Below are 24,176 nucleotides of genomic sequence, written 5' to 3' on the forward strand. Positions count from 1 at the left end.
CTATGCGCTCAAACTGAGGTCCATTGTGGGTCAGCCACATGCAAGGCTATCGTTCCGGCCCTGATCATCTTCATTTTTGACCGTTAAAGCTATTTAATGTTTTGTACTGTGTGAATTAATGGTAAAAACTAGAGAATGAATAACAATCTTAACTCTCACAGAAAGAAACTGCCAAAAATATCCAACTTTCAACCAAACCAACAAGATCCTCAGTGAAAGCAAATAATGGTATCTCTGAGAAATGTCTGCTGCACCATGATCTTGGAAAGTGGATGGTTTACATACTCCATCCCCTTTCTCCAATCATCCTCAGGGCACTGCACTAAGCTAGAGGCCTCAAGGACATTTTTCTGCTTTGTGGTTTTAAAGTATCTCCATGCCTACCTTTTTAACAGCTGTTTTCCTTTCCACCAATATCTTTATATCCCAATACATGATTAACAAGAATGCTAAATCTAGGACATAACAAAAGACTTTATAAATGAAATATATTTTGGCCAGAACTGTAAACAAGATGTCAAAAAACTAAAATGTAAACGTAATTATAAAAAAGATGGAAAGAATTAAGGGCAAGACATCAACATCCCATATACACAGGAAGGAAGCATGAGGCCCTGTTTGTGGGGATGGCAAAGAGAACTGGATTCACAGCAAGAAGACCTTGTCCTGCAGCCTGTGAATCGAGCCTGACACCTACCCCTGGGGAAAAACTCACTCAAGGCCCTACTGTGGAACATTCTGCACAAAGAGGGTGAGGGTAAAATACCTGGAGAGCAAATGGGTGTTGGCCTGATCTATAATGTCCAGATCTCGAAGTTGAAGGGACTTTCCAGGTAGCTTTCTAATTTGGCCAAGAAAATTTGTTCAGAAAGCTGCTGTAGGAAGAAGACTTGACAAACATGGGCGGACAAAAGTCACATGGCTTTAAGAAGAACTAGGTGCTGGGCGGCCTTGCTGTGTGCACTAAGTTCCATTTGGAACTGAGTTCCACAGCAGTAGGGGTTAATTTTCAAACACACTGTGTCCTTTCCACATCACAGTGCTATGTTGAGATCAATTTGGGGGCAGGTCGGTCAGTGCAGACCTGTGAGAATTGATTCATTTGCTCATAAATGCATTTAGTTGACAATAAGGCTGGGAAGAAGGTGTGGGGGGGGAATCAAACAAGAGACAGGCGTATTTGGTAACATGCAGTCTAGTAAAGGCCCAGCACAAAAATAAGTGACTTATTTTCATTTTTCAATTGTCCATGAATACACACAATCAAAAAATAATTGGGGACTAGTATAGTAATACTGAAAGTAATCAATAGTGTAAGAACTAGGTTTGTCTTAACTGGCAGTCAAGTTTTGGGTGTGCTGTATTGCACCTGGTTCACTAACCCATGGTGTTTTGGTTGAATGTTGAAGAATTTATGGTTTAGTTTTGAGACTGAAAGTGTGTGCATATGTATGTGTGTGTATGTGTGTGTATGTAAATGTGTTTTCTATGACCTCTGATCACCTTGTCTAGTCCAGGCTTTTGGAAACCAGGCAGAGGTGACATGTTCTAAAGAGCTGTGCTTCGTACACACATACACAGATGCCCACACGTACAGACACACATGCCCTGGGAAGTCCTTGGATGCTGAGGAAGTGTTCACCGCAGTCCAATAAATGCTGTGGCCAGAAATATCAGTAGCACAGTGTCCAGAATCACAGAGCGGTCCATGGGGAGGAGGGCAGAGTCCGGCTCCTGGCCAAGGCCCTATGACAGGTGAGTGCTGTTCCGCAGCCAGTGCAGACCCTGCTGGGAGTACTGGACCAGGTGCTCCATGCTGCTGTGGAGGGTCACGGGGCCCATAAGCAGATCCAGGTCATTGAAGAACTCTAAGGGACAGAGAGAGTCATTAGGAACCTGAGACCAACAGACATACTCAGGGCTTCCATGAAACCGAGTGTCCTCTGGTCTGCCTCAGCAGAGGCCGAGCACAACAGCACTCAAAGGAAGAGAACCCTCTTGGTGATCTTCCTCATAGGAAACAGCAAAATGGTCTTCTCATGCTATGTTCACTCCCCACCCTCACTGGCGGTCAGGCCTTCCCACACTCTCAGCCCCCAGGGTGGGGTCTGACTGAGCCTTGGGAATGGCTCCAAAGAGAAGGTTCTACCTAGACTTTGGGGAACAAAGCAGAAAGGGAGAAGATTGTCCTTCTTGTGAAGTAATAATCAACCTTTATGCTGGGTATCAAAGGGGACAGTCATGGTAAATCCCAAGATAGAGGATGCAATAACTGTTCCCTCAAAGACCACAGTTGAGTGGCTAACAGAAACAAATAAATTCATATGGCTGCAATGCTGTCATAACTACATCACCAAATAACACTCTTTTGTTTTTTTTTTTGGTGGGGGGGGAAGTAGAACAGACCCAGAGGAGCTCAGGAGGTGCTTTGGCTCTGTACTCAGGAATCACTCCTGGTGGGACTTGGAGGGTCATACGTAGTGTCGAGAATTAAACCCAGGTTGGCCTCATGCAAGGCCAGTGCTCTCCCTGATGTTCTGTATCTTTGGCCCCAACATTCCTTTATTTGGCAAAAGTTTTCCCAGGTGCTTATCTCAGGCTGAATGAAGGAAAAGCCTGGATGGGAGAGAGGAGACTCCAATTTCCAGCTGGGAGTTTAGACAATGGAGGAGACCAGGAGCAGAGGAGAGTGAGGAGCAAGGCAAATGAGGGGGATCTGCAGGGTTAAATGGGGGTGAGGGTGGCTGGAGAATAAGGGGGTTGGAACTGAACCCTTCGGGGTGCTGCCTGCTCATGCTCTTCCTGGTCAGCTTTATAAAGTTGTTTTATTATTATTATTATTATTATTATTATTATTATTATTATCATCATCATCATCATCATCATTTAATCACAGTGAAATTACAAAGTCATTCATGACTGGGTTTCAGGCATACAGTATTCCAATTTTGATCCCTTCACCTATCTGCACTTCCCTTCACCAGTGGCCCCATCCATCCCATTTGCCTCCCATCTATCCATCAGCTCCTGAGAGGAAATTAAAAATAATTTCTTTTTGGTTTTTGGGCCACACCTAGTGACGCTCAGGGGTTACTCCTGGCTATTCACTCAGAAATTGCACCTGGCTTAGGGGACCATATGGGATGTGAGGGGATTGAACTGAGGTCTGTCCTGATCAGCATATGAAAGGCAAACACCCTACCGCTGCGCCAACCTCTGGCCTCTAAATTTTTTAAAAATAAATCCTTTGTTGGGCCCGGAGAGATAGCACAGCGGCGTTTGCCTTGCAAGCAGCCGATCTAGGACCAAAGGTGGTTGGTTCGAATCCCAGTGTCCTATATGGTCCCCTTTGCCTGCCAGGAGCTATTTCTGAGCAGACAGCCAGGAGTAACCCCTGAGCACTGCCGGGTGTGGCCCCAAAACCAAAAATAAATAAATAAATAAATAAATCCTTTGCATAACTACATTGAGAACTATCCTAACAAAGAGAATATATGAGGGAAATAGAAAGCCTGTCTAGAGTACAAGCGGGGGTGGGGTGGGGAGGAGGGATATTTGTGACATTGGTGATGGGAGTGTTGCACTGGTGTTGGGGGGTGTTATTTGCATGACTGAAACCCAACCACAATCATGTTTGTAATCAAGGTGTTTAAATAAAATATTTAAAAAAATAAATCCTGGGGCCGGCGAGGTGGCGCTAGAGGTAAGGTGTCTGCCTTGCAAGCGCTAGCCAAGGAAGGACCGCTGTTCGATCCTCCAGTGTCCCATATGGTCCCCCCCAGCCAGGGGCAATTTCTGAGCGCTTAGCCAGGAGTAACCCCTGAGCATCAAATGGGTGTGGCCCGAAAAACCAAAAAAAAAAAAAAAATCCTTTGCTCTGTAGTTTCCAAGCCTGTTGCAGATAGGCTTCATATCTTCATAAGTGACATTTTCCCATTTTCCACACTGTCTCCTCTTCTTGGTTGTATACTTCCCTCCACCATAGTCATTTCTTACCCCCATTCTTTTCTCCAGCTCCCTCAGGGGCTTGTTCCCTACTGAGGACAAGTTCTCATGTTCTTTTTTTTTTTTTCCACTGCCTTACAGTGTTCCTTATTCCACAATTATTACTTTATATCCCAAATATGAGAGAGAATGTGTCAGTCTCATTCTAACTTTAGTTAACATAATACTCTCCAAGTCCCTCCATTTGTGGGGTCCTAGGTTCTGAACAAGGATGGGTGCTATTTTTGTAAAGGGCCACATGTTGTAGATGTCTTGGGCCTCTCTTTCTCAAGCCTAAGTTTTCATTAACACCTCCCCGAGATATCTGGCCTTATCAGGTAGCCTATCTGGAAAAGACATAAAGGAGCAGTAGGAAGGTACTCTTGACAACAGCCAGTCATCTTAAAGATCATCAGAAGCTAGAAACTCCTTACCCCTCTATATATAAACTGCCTTGTGACCTTGACAGGGGTTGTCTCCTCTGGGAGGTGTCCCTGGTTACCCAGTTTGGGGCTTGTGGCTGATGAAATGATGTCTTGCTTTGCTTTATAAAAATTGTGCGGTCTCGTCTTTCAACTCTGGACCCTAACACATGGAGTAGCATTGCAAAACTTTATCTTTCCTTTCCTCTATTTTTGGATTTTGGGCCACATTTGGAGATGTTCCTGGCCATGATTGATGGGCCATATGGAATGCTGGGGAGTGAACCTTAGGTTGGCTTCTTACTTGTGCCCTCCCCACTATACTGTGTCTCTCAACCCATGACTTTACCTTTACTTTTTTCTTTCTTTCTTTCTTTTTTATTTTTGAGCCACACCCGGCGGTGCTCAGGAGTTACTCCTGGCTATCTTCTCAGAAATAGCTCCTGGCAGGCATGGGGGACCATATGGGATGCCGGGATTTGAACCAACCACCTTAGGTCCTGGGTTGGCTGCTTGCAAGGCAAAGCCGCTATGCTATCCTCTGGCCCCAGGCTTTACCTTTTCTTATGGCTGAGAAATAGCCCATTGTGTATATGTACCATGGTTTCTTTATTAAGTCATCTCTTCTTGAGCATTTGGGTTATTTATAGATGTTGGCTATTGTGGATAGTGCTATAAGAAAAAAGGGGTACAAATGTCTTTTCTCCATTTTATTTTGGGGCCCTTAAGGTATGGCATATTCCAAGAAGTAGAGTTGCTGGGTCAAATAAAAGCTCAAGTCTTAGGTTTCTTAGAATGTCCATATGGTTGTTCAAAAATTGTTTTCTGGACTAAATGACATTCCCACTTTCTGTGAATGAGAATCCCTTTCTTCCCTGCATTTGCACCAGCCTAGGTATTCTTTTTTTGGGGGGGGGTGGAGTTAGGTTTCAGTGCTCAAAGGTTACTCCTGGCTTTGAACTCGGGAGTCACTCCTTGTGGACTCATGGAACCATAAGGGATGTTTAGGTTTGAACCTTGGGTTGGCTGCATGCAAGGCAAACACCTTACCTGTTGTACTATCATTCTGGGCCCTGCATTGGTTATTCTTGTTCTATTTGTTGTACCAGTGTCTATGGTGTGAGAAAATACCTCATGGTTGTTCTGATTTGCATCTCTCTGAGGATTAGTCATGCAGAGCATTTATTTGTTCATATGCCTTTGGCCATTTGTATTTCTTCTTTGACAAAGTTTTTGTTCATTTCTTCCCAATTTTTGATGGAATTAGATGTATTTTTCTTGTAAAGTTCAATCAGTGCCTTATTATCTTCCAGGAGGAAAACAGCACTCTCCAAACAAGTGGAAGTAGAGATAAACAGATGGGAATATATTAAGCTGAGAGGCTTCTGCACCTCAAAGGAAATAGTGCCTAGGTGCAAAAGCCACTCACAGAATGAGAGAAACTATTCACCCAATACTCATCAGGTAAGGGGCTAGTATCAAAAATATACAAGGTACTGACAGAACAAGAAAAAAAAATCTAACCCCATCAAAAAATGGGGAGAAGAAATGTACAGACACTTCCTCAAATAAGAAATACAAATGGCCAAAAGACACATGAAAAAGTGTTCCCCATCACTAATCATCAGGGAGATGCAAATCAAAAAAACAATGAGGTAGCATTTCATGCCACAGAAATTGGCACACAACACAAAGAACAGGAACAATCAGTGCTGGCGGGGATGTGGGGAGAAAGGAATTCTCATTCACTGCTGGTGGGAATACTGTCTAGTCCAGCCCTCATGGAAAACAATATGGAGTTTCCTTAAAAAACTGGAAATTGAGCTCCCATATGATCCAGCTATATCACTCTTAGAGATATACCCTAGGAACTAAAAAACACATTTTTTTTTGTTTTTGGGTCACACCTGGCGGTGTTCAGGGATTACTCCTGGCTCTGTGCTCAGAAATCACTCCTGGCAGGCATGCAAGGCAAATGCCCTACCACTGTGCTATCTCTCCAGCCCCATATTGGAGTATTTTTATTTGAGTCTCTTTTAGCTGGTACTCTCCAGTGGGTTCTTGTGTTCTCCAGTTCTGGAAACTTCTCAATGTCTTTGTTCTTTCTTCATCAGAGTTGCCTTCCTGGCCCTCTGGGACCCTGATGATTCTTATATTGTTCCTCTTGAATTCATCTCTAATTTCTCTAGTCAGATATTCATTTATTTTGAAGTTTTTTTCCATGTTCCTTTTTTTGGGGGGCACACCTGTGATGCTCAGGGGTTACTTCTGGCTCTGCACTCAGAAATCACTCCTGGCTTGGGAGAACATATGGGATGCTGGGGGATCAAACTGAGGTCAGTCCTGGATCAGCGGTGTGCAAGCTAACGCACTACCACTGCGCCACCGCTCCGGTCCCCTATGTTCCTTTTTGTCTGGAGGTTTCAACATCTCATGTTGGAGCTCACTGATTTGTCCTCAACTACTATTAGTTTACTGTTGAGGCCTTCCAGTGAGTTTTTCTTTCTATGCACCCAGCTGTCATTAATAATTCTGTCATGGGGCCGGGCGGTGGCGCTAAAGGTAAGGTGCCTGCCTTACCTGCGCTAGCCTAGGACGGACTGCGGTTCGATCCCCCGGCATCCCATATGGTCCCCCACGCCAGGAGCAACTTCTGAGCACATAGCCAGGAGTAACCCCTGAGCGTCACCGGGTGTGGCCCAAAAACCAAAAAAAAAAAAAAATAATTCTGTCATTTCTGCTACTAGTTTCCTCATTTCTATTCTCAGATCCTCTAGTGCTTTATTGTCTTTATTATGCTTTGTTCCCTTATATCTTTGAGCTCCTTGAGCATCCTCAACATTTTCTCTCTAAAGTCCTTATTAGAGAGGTGACATGGCTGGTTGATACTGGTTGGGTCTTCAGAGATACCATGTTCACACAGTAAGTGTGGTGTGGTTCTGTGTGGCTTTCTCATAGTGACTTCTGCAGTCTAGAGGTGTTTCTTATGTGTTGTGTGGTTTAGTTACTAGAGTTAGGATGTATTTATGTGTTCAGAGTGAGCTATAAAGAGGTGAAGACATATGTGACCAAATTATTATACATTAAAACAAAAGTTGCGGGGCCCGGAGAGATAGCACAGTGGCGTTTGCCTTGCAAGCAGCCGATCCAGGACCAAAGGTGGTTGGTTCGAATCCCGGTGTCCCATATGGTCCCCCGTGCCTGCCAGGAGCTATTTCTGAGCAGACAGCCAGGAGTAACCCCTGAGCACCGCTGGGTGTGACCCAAAAAAACCCAAAACCAAAACCAAAACCAAAACCAAAACCAAAAACAAAAGTTGCATTTTGCGGCATGAAAGGGAACTAAAGATTCACATTTTACTCCTTATTGGGGAAAAGATAAACTGGTAACATTCATGGTGCCCATATGGTCCCCCAAGTCAGGAGCGATTTCTGATTACATAGCCAGGAACATCACCTGAGCATCACCAGGTGTAGCCCAAAAAGAAAAAAAAAAAAGAACTGGTATCTTTCTAATTTTGGGAGGTAGGGCAAAGAGTTAATGGCATCAATATATATACCTTAAAAATTCTAGACCTATTCTCCCTAAATCCAACTTTTTTTTTTTTTTTTTTTTTTTTTGGTTTTTGGGCCACACCTGTCGGTGCTCAGAGGTTACTCCTGGCTGTCTGCTCAGAAATAGCTCCTGGCAGGCACGGGGGACCATATGGGACACCGGGATTCGAACCAACCACCTTTGGTCCTGGATTGGCTGCTTGCAAGGCAAACGCCGCTGTGCTATCTCTCTGGGCCCCTAAATCCAACTTTTAAAATTCCCTCCTAAGAACATAGCCAAATTTGGTGCAGGAAAGAGGAGATTCCCCCTACCCTCCACCAAGTGGTGCTAGGAATGATCCCTGAACACAGAGTTGGGAGTAAGACCTGAGCACTGTTACCTGTGGTGTCTCCTTAAAAAAAAAAAGAAAAGAAAAAAAAAAAAAGAAAATAAAAAATGAAAAAAACCAGAATAATGAACAAAAATTTACTTAAGAAGGTTGTTTGTTTATCAGGGGCCTAAGTGATAGCACAGTAGGTGGGGCATTTGCCTTGCACGTGGTTGACCCATACCTGGCATCCCACATGTCCCCTCGAGCCTACCAGGATTTCTGCCTACCAGCCTACCAGCGATTTCTGAGTACAGAGCCAAGAATAACCTCTGAGAGCTGCCAGGTATGGCCAAAAAAACCTAAATAAATAAATATTTAAAAACTCTGTTTCGGGGCCGGAGAGATAGCTTGGAGTTAGGGTGTTTGCCTTGCATGTAGAAGGATGGTGGTTCGAATCCCAGCATCCCATATGGTCCCCCAAGCCTGCTAGGAGCGATTTCTGAGCCTAGAGCCAGGAGTAACCCCTGAGCACTGCCGGTGTGACCCAAAAACCAAAAAAAAAAAGTCTGTTTATCTGAATAGCATTTTTAATAGTATAAAAAAGTAGAAGAGAATGTCCAACTAGAGCAGCTTAAGAAGTGGTTATGTTGGGGCCGGGCGGTGGCGCTAATGGTAAGGTGCCTGCCTTGCCTGCGCTAGCCTCGGACGGACCGTGGTTCGATCCCCCGGCGTCCCATATGGTCCCCCAAGCCAGGAGCGACTTCTGAGCGCATAGCCAGGAGTAACCCCTGAGCATCACCGGGTGTGGCCCAAAAACCAAAAACCAAAAAAAAAAAAAAAAAAGAAGTGGTTATGTTATGACTGCAATACCTACTATAGAAGATATTCTAGAATCACACAACAGGTGTTTTTGTAACTAGTGACATAAAGAAATGCCTGAGAAAATGATGTTAAATTTTATTATTTATTTATTTATTTATTTTGGTTTTTGGATCATACCCAATGGTGCTCAGGGATTACTCCTGGCTCTGCACTCAGAAGTTGCTCCTGGCAGGCTTGGCATGGGGAGTTGGTGGTGGTGGTGACCATATGGGATGCTGGGATTCAAACTGGGGTCTGTCTTGTACTGGCTATGTGCAAGGCAAATGCCTTACCTCACTCCAGCCCCATAATTTTAAATTTTAAAAGTGACATAAAACTGCATATATGTTATAAGTAATTTTGGTAAGATATCAGGAGTTTGGAGGGGAATTGAAAAAAAAACAATAGACTATTAATAGCAATTATGTCTTGTTAATGAGATTGTTGATAATTTAACTATTATTATTCTCCATTGTTTTCTGTTTTATAAATCTAGCCATAATAAACCTGTAATCAATCCCTTTAACACCAGTAAAGGCAAACACTAACAAAATCATAGATTAGTTCTTTAACTAAAAATAAATAAAAGAATCACTGCTTCTATGCACTCTTCTCAGTTGTAAACATTTATCACTAAAACGATAACATTCACATGTGTTAATTAAGTGTTCCAAATCCCCCTGGGTATTCTAGTAATGTTCAATAAAAATAATAGAGGGAAGTTGGCACATTGGTAGTAGGTATGGTGTTAGAACAATATGCACATGGAGCTATTGACAATATTGTAAACCATGGCACCTCAATAAAAATTAAAAAGTGATGAGTTTAGTTAGAGAAATAACCACATTGCAAACTATCCTAACAATGAGAATATATGAGGGAAGTGGAAAGCCTGTTTGGAGTACACGTAGGGGCGGGAGGGGAGGAGGGATATTTGGATCATTGGTGATGGGAATGTTGCACTGGTGATGGGGGGGGGGGTGTCATCTAATATGACTGAAACTCAACCACAATCATGTTTGTAACCAAGGTGTTTAAATAAAAAAATTAAAAAAATTAAAAAATATTTTATTTTATCATAATTCTAAAAAAATATGGTCCTCACCTACAAGATGCTCATTGTCTAAATGGAGAAACATATCTGTTCGAGCATGTATGTATCTGTATTGCTAACATTTCTCTTTCCCCTTTTCTCACCCCCCCATAGAACACAGGAGGGTGAAGGTGAGAGGCCCCCCCCTTTCTCTCTTGCTCCTCTCTCTCTCTCTCTCTCTCTTTCTCCTTCCCTCCCCCCGTTTCTCTCTCTCTCCTCTCTCTCTCCTCTCTCTCTCTCTCTGTCTCTGTCTCTCTGTCTCTGTCTCTCTCTCTGTCTCTCTGTCTCTGTCTCTGTCTCTGTCTCTCTCTCTCTCTCTCTCTCTCCGTCTCTCTCTCTCTCTCCCCCCCCATTTCTCTCTCTCTCTCTCACTCACCTCTGTTCTCCTTGGCCAGGTTGTCCGCCATCTCCCAGTAGTCATAACTATGCAGGATGCTGTTGGTGATGCTCACGTGGTTGGCTGCCATCTGGTGGATGCGCTGGGGAATGCTGACAATGGTGGACGGGGACAGGGCACTGGTGTTGGACAGGCTCCCCTGCGACCCCACAGAGCTGGTAGGGGAGGGGTTGGGAGACATGGGGGACGGGGTTCCCGTGCTCCTGGAAGGGGATGGAGAGAAACAAGGTACAGAAGCTAAGCTGGATGAACCAGGCAGGGCCTTCAGGGAGGCGGAAGCAAAGCATCTCAGTGGCTCAGTCATGCAGCCCCTCACTGACCCTGGGAAAAGGAACTTACTTTCCACTTGCCCCCCATGGAGATGGCGCTTGGGCAGCTTTCGATGAATTCTGCAGGAAAACAGAAGCCTCTGCGTAAGGTTAAGTGGGGGACAAGGGCCACTTGTTCTCAGGGCACACTGAGAAACAACAGCAAATACTGCAGATAAATAAATTGCTGATCAACAGATGCTGTAGGGGCAAAGTTCTAGCCCAAGGCCACAATCTTCTTTCAGGGTATCAGCGAGTTGACCTTGGCCTGGCCCTCTGTGCTCTGTGGCAACTCCAATGGATCATTCTCTTCACAACCTTGGATCTCATTCTAGACTGAACCAAATTATCTTCGCAATAGGCTCTGAACTCTTCTTTCCACAATCTCTGGCTTTTAGGCCCCTCACACCATCCAGTAAGAAGAGTCTTTCCTTCCTTCCTTCCTTCCTTCCTTCCTTCCTTCCTTCCTTCCTTCCTTCCTTCCTTCCTTCCTTCCTTCCTTCCTTCCTTCCTTCCTTCCCTTCCTTCTTTCCTTCCTCCTCCCTCCCTCCCCAAATGAAAAAAATTATCCCTTTCTTTGATATCTCTACACATTATCACAATTTGCAGATCTATCCCAATATTCACAATGCCTATTTTTCTAGTGCCTCTGGGTTCAAAAAAATCCATCAACATTTAAACCAACAGTTTCATTACACATTAAATTAACTACTGGTGACAAAACAGAAAGATGAAGTTCTGAGTAGTAAGTTCTAAGAAGCAGCAGCATAGAGTGACCATGTTAAAATTATGCTAGTTATAAAGTTGAATTCTTTGGACAGTGGAATGAGTAATTGGATACTTTTTTTTCTTGATTCCATAAAAATATCTGGACAAAAGACACAGGGATCAATCTTGATGGGCTCTTGAAATTAACTTCTGAGCCCTAAAATGCCAACAATGTGCCCTAAGTGGGATCCGATGGGCTATAACCGTGCTACTGGATTAGCCTAGAGCAATAGCTTCTCTAAACTTTTCCCAAATTTTCCTTGACAAGGCAGCAAGGGAGCACAGGCCCCAAGCAGTTCAGTCATTAATCAGCCCTACCTTGAAGTAGTCGATCAGTGCTTTTGAATACTTCACAGCATGGTCCCTTTTGAGGCGAAACATCCGCCAGTACAGGAGAGCAAGGCATCGGTAACTGCAGGGGGGAGAGAGAGAGAGAGAGAGAGAGAGAGAGAGAGAGAGAGAGAGAGAGAGAGAGAGAGACAGAGACAGAGAGAGAGAGACAGAGACAGAGAGAGACAGAGACAGAGAGACAGAGAGAGACAGAGACAGAGAGAGAGATATGTGTTCTAAGGAACAGGTTCATGTTTACAAATAAGGGGAAACTGTCATTGTGTCATTGCTAGGACTTCTGTTTCCGTGATGATATATTCACATTCACACATATGCAAATAAACACACATGTCATGTATAAATAACAGACATGTACAAAGGTATCTGTCACAATACTGTAGATACAAATAAATGATATCCTTAAAAAAAAAATCCCTAAAGTAAGTATCAAGGAGTTACAGATCATTTGATCTTAGTTGGTTTTATGGCTCTGGATGGGACAGTTCCTTCCTCCACCACTAGGGGACAGTGTCCCTCCATAGCGGCAGCAGAGATGCGCTTGCTGCTTCCAGGTAAATTCCAGGGACTCCTCCAGATTTTTGGAAGCTTTGACTTTGCTGAAAGAAAAGCCCTTCTGTCTGCTTTAGTCCCCTCCACTTACTCATATTATTTTACTGGACTACAACAGTTCCAAGGAGAATGGGATATGAACGAATGCTGTCCACACACTGGTGGTACCTGCCTTCTACTAACAACAAATTATCATTAATTTACTAATCTCAATACAGAACAAGATGAAAGGGTTTTCTTTTTTCTTTTTCATTTTCTTTTTTGGTTTTTGGGTCACACTTGGCAGCGCTCAGGGGTTACTCCTGGCTCTATGCTCAGAAATTGCTCCTGTCAGACTCAGGGGACCATTTAGGATGCCGGGATTCGAACCACTGTCCTCCTGCATGTAAGGCAAATGCCTTACCTCCTTGCTATCTCTCTGGCTCCGTGATAAAAGGATTTTCTAAGATAAAATCATTTGGTGTTTACTATTGGGTTTTCTTTGGGGGGTGGGGTGCTTCAAGGTTCTATCCTGACTCAGTGCTCTGGGTTCACTCGTAGGTCTGTGTTCAGGACTCACTCCTAGCTCTGGACTTGTGGCTCACATCTGGCTCTGTGCTGAGGGCTTAATCCTGCTTTGTGCTCAGGGATGACTTCTAGTTCTGTGATCAGGATTTTCTCCCCTCTGTGCTCAGGGCTCATTCTTTCTTTGTGCCCAGGCTCACACACATACACATGCTTTGTGCTCAGGGTATATAGACCATAGCCCAGGGAGTGAACCTGGGTTAGCTGTGAGCAAGACAAGTGCCTTAACCTCTGTACTAGTTTTCAGCCCTTTTCCTAGGTTTTCCTAAGAAAACCTAAATAGTTATTTACTATTCCAAGTTGCCATGTTAGAATGCCAACACACCAGGTACAACTTAATGTTAACACCTGAACTCCAGATGTTAATGATGTGAAATACCAAACCTCTCTCTTTGACATAGATCACTCTTCTCCTAAGACACTAACTTGTCCATCGTGTTTTGAGTCAAGAATGACCCTTCAGAGAGAAGAGAAATGGGATCCTAGCACTGGAGTAGCCAATGAAGAGGTGCCCCATGATTCTCAGTGATAGTGTGATAGTGATAGTGTGATAGTGATAGTCCCCCATGATTCTCAGGGAGGCAGAGGAGAAGCAATGGGGAATTTATTCTAATCACATAATCATTCACAACAGAGAAAATACTATTCCAGGCTATGCTTTAAAATAATAATTTCACTGATAAAGCACAATGGAGTCAGTTTACTAACTTTCAGGCAGGGACTCTTCAACTTTTTCCATTGGGGAACCTCTTCTTATACGTGAAAAATATGCTGGATTCAAGCTGCCAGAAAGACTTAGCTAGGATTCATTCTGTGGCTTATTTTGAATTAATTTCTGCTGTTGAGTGTTCACGAACCTTTTTACTCCACAACTCCCCACTATGTGACCCCCAATTATGTGACCCCCATATGAAGTCATGACCCAGTTTGAGAAGCTGGCTCTAAAGACATTGTCTTGATTCACATACATGGATCCTACATTGAAGGAGACAGATAATTTAGCTTGATTGCATCTGAAATGTTAAACACAAGGGAAACTATATTTGACACAACTCCCATTCCAATGATCAAAACATAGAGCTGATTCTACCATACAAACACAAAGGAGAAAATACTGCTTAGGTAATGTGCCAGTCAGTTCTCAGTGGCAAAGTCTGTCTCATGGATGGGCAGTGGGGAGTTGAGGGGTGAGCGTTTGGTTTGCAGATGGGAAAGCTCTGGGGAAGGTCATGCATTCCACACCTGGGCTACCAGTGTCGACTGTAAAGCTATTTTAAGCGGACGGAGGATGCACTTACCATAATGCAGCTAGTTGTTTGTCCTCGGGAGTAGCATTAGGGCCTGAGTGGGTTTTTAGCCTCATAGCATACCTAGAAAAAAGAAGAGAAGCCAATTACATAAGAGCTTGCTTATTAGAAATGAACTGTTTTCTGTGATGAAGTTCTTTCTGCCCAATGATTAGTTGTTTTTTTTTCTAATGCTTGCTGATAATTCTTTTTTAAAAATTAGCCACTGCTGCGCCCAGAGAGATAGCACAGTGGCATTTGCCTTGCAAGCAGCCGATCCAGGACCAAAGGTGGTTGGTTCGAATCCCGGTGTCCCATATGGTCCCCTGTGCCTGCCAGGAGCTATTTCTGAGCAGAGAGCCAGGAGTAACCCCTGAGCACCGCCGGGTGTGGCCCCCCCCCAAAAAAAAATTAGCCACTGCTACCCAGTTTCTGTCAGCATCACATTTCTGTGGTAACTAGTTCAAGACAATGTTTATGATTATCAAGTTTCTTCCTGCTTTCTAACAGGTAAGTCTAACAGCCACAGCTAAGGGTGACGTTAGTTCCAATATTCTCCATGCATCTGTTTTTTTTTTTAAATAGTTTAAACACTATAGTTGACAAAGTTGTTCATAATACAATTGGTTTTTATTCAGTTATAAAGTGGTTCATGATTGAGTTTCAGTCAGACAATGTCCAACACCCTCACCAGGGAACACTTACACCTCCAATTTCCTGTTACCATCCTCCCACCTAACCTCTCCTCTGCCTGCTCCTGTGGCATACATTTTTAGCTCTCTCTCTTTTCCTCTCATATGTCACATTTAAGTCATGATTTCTCATACTTTCCTCACCTTTGAGAATCCCAATGATCCTCATGTTGAACCTTTTTGTTCCCATTTTTCCAGCCTGTTTGCCCTCCCTACACTCCTTCCCCTCACTTTCCAAGAGAAAAGGTAAATTCTTTTTTCTGTCTTGGATACTCTCAGTTTCTGTCATTTTTATATGCTACTAAGCTCACCTAGTGAGGTTTTCCTGTCTTTATATTTCAGTTTCACCATTTCTATTCTGTTCTTAGGGGCCCCACCCAACAATGATTGAGGTTCTGTCCTCTCCTGCATTGCTGGAAAACACAGTGGGCCCAAATCTTGCAGGGGAGACTCATGTGGAGTCATGCTGAACTCCTGGTTTGGTCACTGTAGAATTCAGGGTCTAGAACATGTTAGGATGTGAGCTACCCCAAGCCACATCTCCAGCTATGATTCCTTCCCTTTTCAAAAAAACTGCTTCCCTTGCTAGGTGGTATTCACTTTCCAAACATCCTTGAAGAGTGATTTTTTTTGGGAGGCCACACCTGGTGGTGCTCAGGGGTTACTTCTGGTTCTGTGCTTAGAAATCACTCCTGGCAGGCTCAGGGGACCATATAGGATGCCAGGATTCGAATCACTATCTGTCCTGGGTTGGCTGCATGCAAAGCAAATGCCCTATTGCTGTGCTTTCTCTCCAGCCCCTGAACAGTGCTATTGAAGATGATGTGTTCTGACATCGTGGTGGTACTTTCAAAGGTTGAAAACTAGTTATTAAGTAAAGTAATGTAAAATAATAAGCTGCATCTTGGGGCAACATAGGCTAAAAAGTATAACCTAACATGCTGAGAATTTTTCATTTGATAATGGTAGGACATAAAAAAACCAATATTTAATCTTTGGTGACAGCAATTCAAAAGACCCTTAAAGTTAGTTCGGGAAGAACCATTCCTCAGAGTTGTAGAATTCTCTCATGCAGCAGAACCAGGAAGGAACATAAATCTGATGACCAAACTTCTCATATGAGGATGAATGAATATAAATCCCTGGATGGTTCATGTATGAGCCATGAAGGACATGGCCACCCAGCTCTCCAGCATGGATGAAGAATGTCCCACCCAACTCCTTGGCATATCTTTGCCACTCTGCTCACATTACATGTCTCATTTACTGCATGTGTAGTGTAGATGTGCTGTGTAGACCTCACAACAGAATAACACCAGTACCCTCTAGGATGACAGCTATACCCTTTTTCAATCTACTTGAATCTTCTTTCTTTTCTAAATAACTCTGACTCAGTGCTCATGTAGTTGAATTTAGGTTCTAAATTCTAAAAAGTAGATTAGACGTTAACACATGAGTTTGAAATCTAGTAGGGTGGAGCAGTTCAATCTGTTCAACTTTCTGCTACCATTGGGCATAAGGTCCTAGACCAAAGAGACTGGTATATGGAAGTGCCTTGCAAAATAGCACATTCAGAGTTTGGACATGAACATAGGTTTTTGATAGCAGATGGCATGTCATTTTCCCAGTGTTCATAGTACTTACATCTATTTCTTATAGCCTCCCTCACTTCCAGCAAGAAAACATAGTTCTGGAGCTGGAGAGAATTACAGTGAGGAGGGATCCTACCTTGCATGCAGTTGACCAGGTTTGATCCCTAGCATCCCATTTGGTCCCCTGAGCACTGTCAGGAGTGATTACTGAGCATAGATCCAGGAGTAGGACCCAACACAAAAACAAACCACCATCCTTACCTGATGAGCTCTACAGTTTCTGAATACATCGTGTAAGGAGATTTGGATTCCATTGGACCTTGTTCCATGGCATTTCCACACTCAATAAATGACAAAGCTGCTTCTGCATAATTCAAAGCCTTTCCGAACTTTTCCACCTGTTCAATAGAGTCAATAGATAATCTTTGTTAAGTACAATTAAATATAAATTTTGTCAATGGCTTAGTGATAAGTCTGTGTGCTTGATTTGAGAAACCTGAGTTTTGAGTTTTCCAATCCTATGAATGGAACACAGAGAACACAGAAACAGTATGCTTCTTTCTCTAGTTGTTTTTGCAAGAACAAATGGGTAAATGGTCACATACAGGAATATACTGAGCTAGAAAACAACTACCAAATCAGAGTTATTCAGATCTTCCTGGTTACTCTGTTTTCCCTTTTTTTTTAATCTCTCATGGTCTGACAACTTCATTCCTTGGTCTCACCCCCTAGTCTATGCTAAATATACATTAACAGTCAGTACATTGGATTCCAAAAGATGTTTTTTACTTCATCCATACAACCCATTTTGATGTTTTTAAGGTCATGTTATTCTGATGGCCAACAGGCACATGAAAAGATGCTCATTATGTCTTATCATTACCCATATTAGACCAAAAATGAGATAATCATCTCACACATGTCAGATATCATCTCACACAATGAGAATGGCACATGTCAAAAATATTGGGAAAAAAATTTGTGTTGGTGGGGATGTGGTGAAAAAGGAACTCTCATACACTGCTGGGGAGAATGTTGTCTGGTCCGACCACTATGAAAAACAGCGTGGAGGGTTCTCAGTAAACTCAGAATGGAGCTGCTATATGACCCATTAATTCTGCTTTTGGCTATCTATCCCCAGGACAAAAACACTCATACAAAAGGATATATGCATACTGTTTTTTGTAGCAAGTCAACCCCTGAAGAGGTTGACATACACAACAGTTTTTCATCACATTACTCAGTATAATATCTAAGAGTTGGAATCAACCTAGATGTCCAACAACAGATAAGTGGATCATGAAGGTGTGGTAATATAAATACAATAGAATACTATACAGCTATGAGGAATGATACAATCATGAAATTCGCTGCTACATGGATGGAACTGAAAGATATCATGTTAAATGAAGTAAGTCAAAAGAAGAAGGATAAATACAGGATGATATCATTTATATTTAGAATTTAGTATTTAGAATTACTGCAGTTGTCTCAAACATTCTTGGAACCGGAGTTTAGTAAGGAGAAGGAAAGAAATAAAGAGGAAGAGGAGAAAGGCAGATGTGAAGTAACAGGGTCAGGGATCAAAGAGACTTAGGTGAATGATGGTGTTAAGGAAGAACTAACTATCCAAGCTATCGAGTCAATCACAATGAAATCATGACACTCATACTTAACAACCAAACTTAAAAAGGCGCCTGTTATAATGGCAGGCTGGAGGATTGGGGTTGATATGGAAAGGACTCTGATGAAAGGACTTTGATGGAGGGAGGCTGACACTTGTGAAGGGATTAGTGCTGAAACATGGTATGTCTAAAACTCAACTATGAATAGCTTTGTAAATTACAATGGCTTAAATAAAAAATAGTTAATAAAATATCATGGTTATCTTTTAGATTATTTGCAACATTAACATCTCCATACAGTCCTACTATTCCTTATGTGGTCTTTTTTATTTGTTCTGTAAATAGTTAGAATATCATTTAAGGATCAGAGTAAAAAAAAATAGAGATAAAAGTTAAGGCATTATTATGGATACAGAGCTCAAGACCAATAATCAGGATTTTTGAGACTAAATATAGATGTCTAAGTTTGTTCGTCTACTATCCATAAGCACAGTCAAGAACAATTTGATTTATATATTTTTATATTCTAATTTTATAATTTATATATTCCAAGTTTTATATTTTAATTCTCATAAATCTAAACTTAAATATCAAGTTCTTACTGATACTTTCTGTGGCTATATTTGGATTCCATAATCTCCCATTTTCAAATATCCATTAATCAATCAAAACAGAATTATACAAATTAACTACTAATCTGTCTCAAAAATTCTCATGAATAATACCTTAAGAACTAAAAATATCAATCTAAACTCTTTCAATCTCATCGAAATTTTAAACTTAAAACACTAATAGGCTAGAGCAAAATTTCTTGTGACTCCTGCCAACCTGTTTCCTTCTCACGTCACCCCTCTGTCCTACTTGCCTCATACTGTGGCCCCCATTTATGTGATTTACATCTGTGACCTCCTGGAATATCTATCTGTGGGCCTACACTAGGCCTCCTGGTTGAGAAAAGCTGTAGTAGAGAACAAAATTTATGGGTAACACTTTTAGATTAAGAATGCTAAATTATTTAAATCAATAAGCATTTGAAACATTCAGTTATGTACGTAGAACAGGGAGGCTCCTTCCAGAAGGATGTCTGTGCCTTTAAAGGGAAAGAATGTGTCACCTACAGGTTGGTTCAAAGTCTAGGACAGTTTGTGGTGAGCTAACAGAATGCAAAGTGAGGGATCTAATGCAAACTGTGAAGTGAGAGGAGAGGGGAGAAAGTAAGAGGCCTGAGGAGAGGGACAGAAACCTGACACAGAAGAAAAATGTGACAATGCTGAAGAATGAGTGTGCTTGAGAGCAAGTGTGTATATGAGGGGCTCCTGAGGACATGTCAGACTCTCTGGAAGTAAAGGCCTCTCACTGGTCTGTGAGTGGGTATGAAGAGAAAGGCAGACAGAAGAACCACCCCACTGGAGCAGTGCCCCTAGCAGCAGCCAGGTTGGATGCTATGACAGTGAACATGTAATTCTGGAAGACTCTAGATGATTTTGTCATCAAGTTTCATTCTGCTTTACAAACTAAAGCTTGCAGCTGATAAGTAGCTGATAAGCTAAGTTTTCAACTTTCTGATAAGCTAAGTTTTCAACTTTCTCTCAGACTGTGGGACGATGAGGGCCATCACAGTGCCTCCATTTTTCTTCTACTTCTTTACAGGCTAACACTGTTCCTCATACCCCATGGCATTTAGGCAATGACTATCAGGTAGGTACTTGGTGGGAGTGGCATTGGGGGGCAGGTGTTGCTATAGGGGTTAGGCAAATTTATCCTGGGAATGAAGCTCTACAAAGTTTATTTTTTTTGGCTTTTGGGTCACACCTGGCAGTGCTCAGGGGTTACTCCTGACTCTATGCTCAGAAATAGCTCCTGGCAAGCTTGGGAACCATATGGGATGCTGGGATTCGAACCACCATCCTTCTGCATGCAAGGCTAACATCTTACCTCCATGCTATCTCTCTGGCCCCCTACAAAGTTTGATCTATTCCTAGCATTCTTACTTCACTTAAGGATGCCAGAGAGGAACAAAATTGCAGTGAACGGCAGGAAGAAGATTCTTTGGAAAATGTGAAGATGGAACAACTGTATGATTCTGTCAGTAAAAATAGAAGTTTTCTGCCATTTGCCTGAAAACAGCAAATAGGGATTTATCCAAGCTAGAAAAGTCACTCTTTGAAAACATTCAATCATGGTGACTTGAGCAGTTATTCCAGGTGTATAGATACAGAGGAAGGCTTATTCTGGCAGGGTTACATGAGTAACTGTCTTTTCAAAAAGGGAATTTATCCTGGGACCAGGCAGAGTTGTCCAGGCTACCAAGACTAAAACAAAAAATAAAACCCTAGATAATTTTTAAAAGGGAAGAAAATAAAAACACCCTACCATCTACAGACTCCATTGTCCCTAGTTACTATTCAAACCTTAGGACTCAATTGAAATATTCATTTATCCAGGGCTTTCTCCCAGCCAAACATTATTGGTTGAAGTAATAATTTATTGGGCTACGAGCACTTGATTATATAAACATTTCTCCATTTAACAGACCCAGCCATCCTTGTAATAGATTTTATAATTACCCTAGCTATATTGCTCCATTGATGAAGCTGCAATATAAACATAATTTGGGAGAGTGTAACTGGAAAGAAACAGGTCTTACCATGGCATCTGCTTTATGTTTCATCCGCTTCGCTTCTTGCATAAAATAATCCGCACTACGAGGCCTACACAGAGAATGATATTGGATGTAATTATTATATTTGTGCAAGATTTTTGGAAAAGATTCATTCCTTTTGCCCAAACTTGAAGCACAATTCTCAAAAATCTGCTTAGCATGTAATCAAGTATGTTTCATTTTTTCAGATTACCGTCTCTCTATAAATTACAACAAGCATCCTTCTCCGAAATTAGCTATTTATAATGCTCTCCATATATGCTGATAGTCTACATTTACAGTGATTTCCACATGGCTCCCTAGTGTCTAATTTGTGAATCAGACTTTTTATCGCATGGTTAAGAAAACAAGCAAAAAAATCCCTCTTTCACATGATGCTAAAACAATCCATTCTTCATGTAAAGATGGTAAATCTATGACCCCCTCAAAACCCAGAGAAATGTTTAGGTGAATGTATTTGCATAGCTTTAGGAAAATTAAGTATCCTTTATATGCATAAATGGCACCCCGAGTACATGTATCTCTAGATATAATTATTTTAAAGTGTCACAGTAAAAAAATGAAATTAGGTACTGCTGCACGATAACATTTCAGTCATAATGAAGTTAATTGTGGAATGATGTCTACCTTGTAATAGTGCAAACGGGGCATGTATTCTCTAGAGTTCTGATTAGCTAGCTAGTAAACAGGAACAGCAGACATGGGCTTTATTAAAGCAATAACCCTGGCCAGCTCTGATGCTATGGGAAATGCAGGTGATTCATCCAGAGCAAGACCCGAGAGTTTGTAACGATCTAAAGTCACACTAAGCCACTCTTCAGGCAGGACCATTAAGTGCTTTGAGCCTGATACATATTTTTAAATCTACATATTTTATGTGCCATCAGCATAAACTCTTCTTGTATTATGGATCTTTATGCCATCAATAAACTTGACTTATTCATGAATATTCACTATAAGCAGGGACTTCCAGAATGGGAGACAAGATGCCAGCAGTCACAGTAATCAGGGAAAGTCTCATCTATTGTTTCATGTTCATGTTGAACCGCCTCCTTTCAGATTCCAATGTGGCGCTTTCCTTAATGCAATTTTAGTTTCTCAAAGCATCCTTTTGTTCCAAGAGATCGACATGCTTAGAAAAACCAAACATACCATTATAATGATGCTGCAGTTCCAAACTAGTACCCTTACTTTAGTGATCTGAATCAGTTAAATAAGCAAGTCAGGATCCTGGAAAATCATTCATTCCCTTTGGATCTCAAATCACTGAAAGAATGGAACTTGGTCTGTCTCTTACTTCCTCAGAAAATGTCAAAGCTGTGGGAACATGTTAGGCATGCTGAACTTTCCCAAAGAAGAGGTGAGGAACAAATCTTCAGAACTTCTTTTATGTGTATAATCATAATAAGGGGGACCCTTCCCACATTCTACTCCAATTTAATTCACTGTAGTGGGTAAGACCTGGGGCTTCATTCCTGGAAAGGAAGGTCCTGAATGAGAGTCTTTGCTTTCTCCATTTCAGTGTTTCTCATCCTTTCTCTGCCCAAAAGTTCTAGCTGACCTCATTTTTTTTCTGTGGCCCCTGATCTCATGCTGTGGGCCCCGTTTATGTAAATTATTATTATTATTATTTTTACCTGTGGCCCTCTTGAAAGTCCATAGGCTCCCACTTGAGAAACGAGGCTCTAGTTCATTTTTCCTAATGCTTATACTTGGCTTTGTCTCTATTTTTTGACTCAGGAAATTCACACTATTATTATTATTTTTTTGTATTTTTGTTTTTGTTTTTTGGATCACACCCGGCAGTGCTCAGGGGTTATTCCTGGCTCTATGCTCAGAAATTGCTCCTGGCAGGCTTGGGGGACCATATGGGATACCAGGATTTGAACCACTGTCCTTCTGCATGCAAGGCAAATGCTCTACTTTCATGCTATCTCTTCGGTCCCATTTTTGTTTGTTTTTAATGTGAGGTATCATTGACAGATTCGTTTCAGGGGCTTAACATAGTGACTCGTTTCTGTACATTTTGGGATGTGATCTCCATATAAAGTCTAGGTGTCCCGATTCAAAATGATACTTTATTTTTCTTGTGACAAAGAGTTCTAGGACTTAAAGATAACAGCTAATAATAGTATATGGCATATGTAAAAATGACTAAAGATATATATGTATATATTTTTTGGGGGCCACACCCAGTGATACTCAGGGGTAACTCCTGGATATGCACTCAGAAATTGCTCCTGGCTTGGGGGACCATACGGGATGCCAGGAATCAAACAGGTTCGTTCTAGGCTAGCCACATGCCAGGCAAACACCCTACCACTGCGCTATCACCTCACTCTGGCCCCTAAAGATATATATATATATATATATATATATATATATATATATATATATATATATCTTTTGGGTCATATCCGGCAGCACTCAGAGGTTACTCCTGGCTCTATGCTCAGAAATTGCCCCTGGCAGGCACAGGGGACCATATGGGATGCCGGGATTCGAACCACCATCCTTCTGCATGAAAGGCAAGCGCCTTATCTCCATGTTATCTCTCCAGCCCCAAAGATACATATTTTTAATGGACTTTTATTAGAGAGAATTTTATGTTCATTGCAAAAGTGAGCGGGAAGTTAGACAGTTCTGGTCCCTCTTGCATCTCCATTCTCTGGACAGTCTTCTTTCTGGTCCACATCGAAACCAGGGTAGCACATTTGTTACTTTGATCAACTTATGGTGATCATCATCTCAAGTCCACAGTTCACATTAGGGCTCCCTATTCTATAGGTTTTGATAAGTGTGTGGTCACAGGTATTTGCCTTATATATGTCATACAGAGGTAGTTCATGGCTCTAAAAAGCTATACTCATTTTTAACACATCTTATTTAAGCACCTTGATTACAAACATGTTTGTAGTTGGGTTTCAGTCATAAACAGAAAGCCCCCTTCACCAGTGCAACATTCATACCACCAATGCCCCCCATCTCTCCTCCCCAACTCCCTGCCTGTCTTTGAGACAGACATTCTATTCTCTCTCATTAACACTGTTATGATAGTTGTTAGTGCAGTTATTTCTCTAACTGCACTCACCACTTTTTGTGGAAAGCTTCATATTGTGAGCTGGTCCTTCCAGCCCTCATCTCTATTGTTTCTGGG

General features: G+C 42.0%; 1 protein-coding gene across 1 annotated transcript in view; it reads right to left on the minus strand.

Annotated features, from left to right (window-relative positions):
• Positions 1–885: 885 nt before the first annotated feature.
• The window catches only part of AFF3 (ALF transcription elongation factor 3), a 478,778-nt gene continuing 455,487 nt past the window's right edge, over positions 886–24,176 (minus strand). The window contains exons 18-24 of the mRNA XM_049785039.1: positions 21,005–21,068; positions 16,994–17,130; positions 14,461–14,532; positions 12,017–12,110; positions 10,962–11,011; positions 10,602–10,825; positions 886–1,868 (exon numbers count right to left, since the gene is read on the minus strand). Of these exons, the coding sequence (XP_049640996.1) occupies positions 1,747–1,868; positions 10,602–10,825; positions 10,962–11,011; positions 12,017–12,110; positions 14,461–14,532; positions 16,994–17,130; positions 21,005–21,068 (763 nt within the window). The 3' untranslated portion in view covers positions 886–1,746. The remainder of the gene's footprint in view (positions 1,869–10,601; positions 10,826–10,961; positions 11,012–12,016; positions 12,111–14,460; positions 14,533–16,993; positions 17,131–21,004; positions 21,069–24,176) is intronic.

This window comes from Suncus etruscus, chromosome 12, assembly GCF_024139225.1.
Source record: "Suncus etruscus isolate mSunEtr1 chromosome 12, mSunEtr1.pri.cur, whole genome shotgun sequence".
Taxonomy (NCBI): domain Eukaryota; kingdom Metazoa; phylum Chordata; class Mammalia; order Eulipotyphla; family Soricidae; genus Suncus; species Suncus etruscus.